Source organism: Nanorana parkeri, unplaced genomic scaffold (assembly GCF_000935625.1).
Source record: "Nanorana parkeri isolate BGI_ZX_2015 unplaced genomic scaffold, ASM93562v1 scaffold132, whole genome shotgun sequence".
NCBI lineage: Eukaryota > Metazoa > Chordata > Amphibia > Anura > Dicroglossidae > Nanorana > Nanorana parkeri.
Window position 1 is genome coordinate 1,184,537 of NW_017306400.1, and position 7,019 is coordinate 1,191,555.

The 7,019-nt window shown below is 38.9% G+C and overlaps 1 protein-coding gene across 1 annotated transcript in view; it reads right to left on the bottom strand.

The window, feature by feature from the left end:
* Window positions 1-1,603: 1,603 nt before the first annotated feature.
* NEDD1 (neural precursor cell expressed, developmentally down-regulated 1) overlaps window positions 1,604-7,019 on the bottom strand; it is a 40,493-nt gene continuing 35,077 nt past the window's right edge. The window contains 2 exon segments of the mRNA XM_018553880.1: window positions 1,604-1,913; window positions 4,382-4,448. Coding sequence (XP_018409382.1) covers window positions 1,809-1,913; window positions 4,382-4,448 — 172 coding nt within the window. The 3' untranslated portion in view covers window positions 1,604-1,808.

Consider the following 7,019-nt stretch of genomic DNA (forward strand, 5'->3'; position numbering starts at 1 on the left):
TTACTGTGCTTGAAAAGAACGGACTTCCATAACCTGTTCTAAACATGTGGGAGAGACAAACCAGAACAGCAAAAAATGCTGTGCTTGAAAACGCTCCAAAATCATTGATTGAATATAAAAGCAATTTATTAAAATTCAAGGTCATTAAATCATTCAATGATTTAATATCAGTATAAAAGGCACTGTGATTCTCTTGGTACACCTTTTAATTTTTGTTATCATGCTTGACTAGACATCAATCAGACTTAGCCACAGTACCATTTCTTCTCTTATTACATAATATTGATGTAGTGCTGAAGAGGATTTAAACAGCATTTCTATTTATGATTTAAATAAAATTACTTTCCATATCAGATCTGAAAATAAAAGTTTTAGGTTAATGAGAACAAACTGCGACACAGAATGCATTTACTTTGCAGACACATTTTAGTCACCTGAAATAAACACACAAAGAAACGAAAAAGGAGTGGATGGACGGACAGACATCTTTCAATTACAAATACATACAAAAGAAGTAAAAAAAAAAAAGAAGGTGTTCAAAACCCTCATACCATACCGAAACATACAGTTAAACACTTTATTATCTAAATAAATACAAAATATTTGTAAAAGAATACTTGTTTTTGAAAGGATTTCTTCTAAAATTCCTGGATCTCTTGTTCATAAGAACTGTAGGGCTAACATTAAGAAATACATCTCCAAAAAGCTGTAAAATATAAAATTCTACCCAATTTAAATATAAAAACAGGCACTTGGATATGCAGCGTAAACCATTTATACATTTCCTCTGGTTATTGCAAAACTAAGAATAAGGCATACTTTGCTTCAAGAAATATATACTTATTGCTTTACATACAGTTTCTATCTGGAAACAAGACAGCAGGACATGACAGGAGAAGAGAAAGCACGCACAGAACAAGTACATTGTTTAGTGGAAGGCCACCACGTTCAAACTGATTATCAAGCAAATTATGTTGCTTTAGACCTTGTTTCTCACACGTTGATGATCAGTAGACAAAAACCCCTAAAGCCAATACAGGTCAATCTACTTATAAATAGGTCTAATACAGTGCATGTGGTTAAACAATAACTGAATGTACCTATTTAAGTGGCCATAATACAACTGCAGTTATAGTGTCCCAAGTGATCTGGAGGTTTGGCTATGGGTAAACAAATTACATTTAAAGGGTCAGTCACCCCAAAATCATTATTTCAGGTCTGGTAGATGTTAGTAATTTGACTGATCCATAAATGTAAAAATACTCTTGCATACTCTGATAGCAAGCTCTCAAGTTCCATAATATGAGCATCTGTCTATTTAGAATGTGCATTTATGTTACTTTTAGGATGAGACAGCAAGAAGAATGAAAGCATTCCTACTGCAAGAGGTGGTTTGATGCTCCATAATGGGAGGGAGAGGCAAAACTTAAAACACACAAGACCACTTTATCACATATAACAAACATTTACCAACAAAGTTCCTTTGTAAAGAACAGTGGTATAGTTTGTGGGACACTGGCATTTTAACAAATGGATGCCTATTCCCAAGGTCAAGTCAAGCCAGACCTTTACATGTATGGGAATCACAACGTAACCAAAGGTTTACATCTTATACACAGTGACAATATTTGCTTTTTCTTGACAATTCTATCAACACAACTCCTCCGAGGATCGTAAACACTTGTTGCCAGCGAAAACTGCTTTGCCATCACAAATTAATTCTGCTTGAAGTTTTATCAATACTTAGCACAGCTGAGGAAAGTCTCATTTTTGTCTCGTCATGTCCACAAAGGCTTTTGATTTTGTTTTTAAAAGTTAGAACGTAACCTTTTATTCTCTTCACGTAGCCTTTCTATCTCCGCAACTAAGTTTTCGTTTATAGAGTATCGTTCAAGAAGCATTTGTATTTCAGTCTGAAAGAGGAGAAAAGCAAACACATAGGGAGAAGTTTACATGTGCACTAAAATGCAGCAAACTACTAATATATTATTTATGTGCAGCTGGTCATTTAAATGTAAAAAAAAAGGGGCCACTTAAGCATAAAACAGCAGCATATTCCACTCATAAAAATAAACACTTTAAAACTTTCAAGACTGGAAATCATTGAACAGCAGACAAGATTTGTTAAAAAGAATTTGAGTAACTTGGGGTTACATGAGCTGGACGAAAACTTTGAATACATTCATATTCATATTTGAAACCATTGGCAACAGGACCAAGAGTACCATAAACACTTAAGGATCAGCTTATGTAAACTTAAAGTGCCACTAAACTCAGGAGTTAAAGGAGAACTATGGGGTTAAGGCTTTTCCCCATAGTTCTCCTTAGGGTAACGGGAGGACACAAACTAGCGTCCTCCCGTCACCCTAGGCTCAGTATACCACAAGCTGTTGCTCGCGGTATACTGAGACGACGCAGCTGAAGCGGATCCCGACAATTATGTCTGGATCCGCCCAGCTGCGTGACTGACAGCTGGCTCTGCCTATCTAGAGGCAGAGCCAGCTGTACCGGCCCCCTCCCCCGTCCGTTCCGCCAGTCAGCGCTGACGGATCGGGGAGGGGGGAATCCAGCCCCTCCCCTGTCAGGGCAGAGAGACCCGTGACAGGATCGAGAGGTGAGCGAACGCCAGTATGTGTTCGCTCACCTCCCTATCTACTGTGCAGACGTGTGACAGTCTCATTGTCACAGGTCGGCTAGAACTAAGAGGAGTGAAAAGTACTCACCTCATAGTTCTCCTTTAAAAAGGTACTTGAATGCATTTTTAAGGTTTAACTAGTAACAAAAATTTAGCTTATTTGTGCATCACTCGGCTGTAGATCCTCAAATCATCTCTGAATTGGTGCCGACACTGTCCTACCTTCTGGAGGCTGTGTGCTTTTGTTCCCCATAGTCCCTGTGTGTGTGTTGTACAGTAGTCACAGCTTGAAGCTCACTCCTGTGATGGACTACAATCTCATATTTAGTTTACTAATTTGTATTGAGATTGTAGTCCATCAGAGGAGTGAGCTTGGAGCGGTGGCTACTTTACAACACACACAGGGACCATGGGGAACAAAAGTAGCCACCCTCCAGAAGGAAGGAGTGTCCGCACCAACTCAGAGATGATTTGCGGATCTGCAGCTGAGTGATACACAAATAAGCTACATTATTGTTAATAGTCAAGATACTTGAATGCATTTCTAAGATTTAACTCCTGAGTTTCATAGCACTTTAAAGAAAACCTGTCATGAGAAAAATAGGGGTCGTCAGTTGCTGACCAGAAAATGCTAGTTGCCTGGATGTTATGCTGACTCTCTACCTTTAAAACTTTTGAAATCACTGTCGTGAAACAAGTATAGAGATCAAGGGAGTTGAAGAAGTGTCAGAAGCCCATACATAGCTTGCTTCGTCCAGGTCAGTTATTTAAACAAATTTAAGCAAGAAAATCAGCATTACAGACAGGCAAATAGCATTTTCAGAAGGAAATCTCAGCAATGGCTACCACCAAAACACCTTACATGTTTCTGAGTTGAAATATAAGTTTTCCCAACAGGTTTTTCTTGTTAGGAGTATACTTCTTAAGGTTGGGTTCCCACCTGGGCGTTCGAACTATGCGCGTATGACGCACGTTTCGGGCCGCGCATTTTTACCGCGATTTGCTGTCCACAGAATGCGCGTCAAACGAGGGCTATCTGGCTGTCTCCTAATGGATACCCGCGGAAATACGCCCCAAACAAGCTCCTTTACTTTGGGCGCAGGGCGTTTTTCAGCGCGTTCCTACATGGGAACCACGCCCATAGGAAATAATGGGATTTCACTTGCTGGGCGTTTTACAGCGCGTCGATCAGCGCTGTAAAACGCCCAGGTGTGAACCAGGCCTAAGACTTCTTAAAATTTAGTGAATTGGAAAAACTATCCACACTAAGCATAAAAAAGAAAAAAAATATTGCTGGACAGAAGCCCCACTTTTTAAAGCAATCATACATAACAAAATACAATTCTTTGCATCAACCTCACACAATGAACTTTCAGTACTGTCTTGTCTACATGCTGTGAACAGAGCTTTTTTGTGGCAGCACAAGCCAATAAAATATTATTAAGTGAAATGCCTACAAGTTACTTAGAAAGCAAAGCATTACAATTTCTTAACAGGTTCTTTCACAGCTGCTAATATTGGCTTTATTAAGACAATACTTTTCACGAACAAATGCTGAGCCAGGAAGTCTTTTTAGTGTTGCTTCCAGAGGCATATTTAATACCGAAATGCATTTTGAAATGGCCCAACATCCAGCGTTTCTTATTCTTACACAATGTTCAAAAAGGAAAAAATAAAACCATTCAGGAGTAATTTTATATTTATTTAAGTCTATATGCTCTATGAACATCATTTCTGTATACATACCGACTGCAAGTGAAATTGTTTAATCATCTCTACTTGTAAATTGACAATGTCTCTATGAGAGGCTTCTCTAGAAAAAGAAAATAAAATCATTATACAGAGGCTGTATGTGAAGTGATGTGCAGGATAGGGTTTAATTCAGCTTTAACAAATGTACCAAGTGGGCAAATACATCTGGGAAAGGTTTTTGCATGCAACTCATATGACTCAGGTAAAACAAAAATACTTTATTTCAGGGGAAACAGTTTAGATACACAACAGTTATTAAAAGGTAACAAGCAAAACAGAACTTACAAAATAATTAACATAGTCAGCCATATTTGATAGGGGCATACAACTCTTACTAAAAAAGTTTGAGGTTCACTTCTACATCCTTGCATTACAAAAAATAATGAATCTGGGGCACTCACAGGTTTTTTTTGTTCATATCTTGTCTATATTTTGTCATTGCCGTTTCAAACAAAGGCTAAAAAGAATCCTAGCTGTTTTTTTTAACAAAGTTTTGAGTGCCCCGGACTTCCTACTCTTTTAGAAAAGCGTGTTTTTGGAGTGCAACAACACCGAATATAGGAGGTGGTGTAAAAGAAAAAAAAAAAAATTTGAGACATTCCATCATTGCTGAAAAGTTTTACTGCAGCCTACCTCTGTAAACATAATGTCCTAATCCTTTATGATCAGCTTGCAAAGTCAGACAGAACTGGTTTGTACCACATTGCCAAGTTGTTTTGTCTTTCTGTTTTATCCAAGCTCCATGTGTAAAGGTGATCCCTCCTTGCACTGCAAACTATTGTGCATGTACTCCACCACGGTTTCTCCCAAATACAGAAATCCTGCTATGCCAGTCTACCAAGGGCACCCAGTAAATGTAAACCACTAACATTGTAAACTGAAAGGCAGGCTTCTCCGAAAAATGAATCCGATGGCTACTACTCAAAAAAAGGAAACAAAAATAAGTTTGGTTTCAATTTTAAGTCATGGTTGCATGACTTTGGACAGTATAGGTAAAACATTAGCACCACAAAAAGGCCTGAAGGAAGGTCTGCAAAGAGCTCTCCATACATGCAAACAGGTAAAAAACGGGGCACCAGGGTAGACATAATAGTCAGTGCCATAAAAGAGTTCAGAGCTAATTGATATCTCCACATAGTCTGTTCCCCATTCAGGAAGGGTCTAGCGGGAACCGAGTGTCATTTAAACAATTAAACAAAGTGAAATGTAATCATCATGGATAACAAACTCCCTATAAAAAAAGAAAAGAGGAACAGAGGGAAGGAGTTCACTAAAACATGTTTCCATTAACACAGGATGCAGAGGTCCCAGGGAGAGCCTAAACAAGCCAAAGCACACTGAGGTGCAGTGACACCTGAAACGAAAGCAACCAAACAAGGGCATTGAAGCAGGCGCTCAAAGAGAAAGAGAATATTTAGGTATGGCACTGTTAAGGGGGTGCGTCTTCTACATCCCAGGCAAGTAACCAAGATGATCTATGCACACTGACAGATATGACATGCATAACACCAACATAGGAGGCTATTGTTACTGATGCTAATGGCTACAGAAAGCTACTCAACAAGCTGCAAGACCTAAGGGTCTTTGGGAGTCCCTTTTAGTAGATGAGATTTAATAAAACAAGGTTTCATAAATTAGTCAAGAAAATATCCCAATCATATTTATGATAGTAATAATAGCCCCAATCCTCAAAAAAGGAACGGTTTCTAAACCGCAGGCCTAGACCTGTGTGATTACTCTGTTTTTAACATCCAATAGTGAATATCTTTGATTTGAATATCTGTAATCAGGCTAATGGATAGGCAGCTATCAATGGCCTAAGGGCCTCCACAGTATCTTTGGCCTAACCGTAAACACAAGAGTAGTAGATGTAGAAACTAAATCACACCAATTAGAATAGTTAAGATAAAACTTTCAGGGTCAGGGTACAATCCTGTAGAATAGTCAATGCATTTCAGGGCTCCAAAAACACCTCATTCATCATGGCTTAGTGAAAGAAATCTTGTACGTGAACTACAATCTCTGCAGCCTGAAATTTGTATTGAGTTGTGATAGAAAAGATTCTGGCCAGTTCTAAAAAAAAAAAGAAAAAAGGAGTACCCTGCAAAACACCAAAAACAGTACACTGGAATATGAGGGGGAACATAAGTCAGAGACCAGTGTTTAAGGCTTTTGAAGATACCTTCACATACTCAAAAGGGAGAAAGTATACAGAAACTGGGATTTAGCAAGGGCTGAGCCACGGCCCTGAGGTATTATGTCCCAATATAAAGACCAATAGGCTCAAAAAAGCATTTACAGGCTCACTCAGAGTACAGAGACTGGTAAAATTCAATTTCTCTGCATTCACTGAAGGAAAACACAACGGTCTAGGGGTGGCCCCTGCTGGTGCACCCCCCACGTGCTAACACACCCCCAGAAATTATTAAGGCAGAGAACAGGATTTTATAGAGAGTACCAAAATCCAAATTTTCTGTTCTGCTCACTGAAAGACATAGCAAAGATTGGATGATCTTGACCACTGGGACGTCAACAAGCAGTGGTCCAAAAAAGGGTGGGCAAAAAGGAAACCACCAAGAGCGGAAGGAAACCCAGAAAAAAAAAAAAAAAAAAAAAAACCCACCCCCCACCC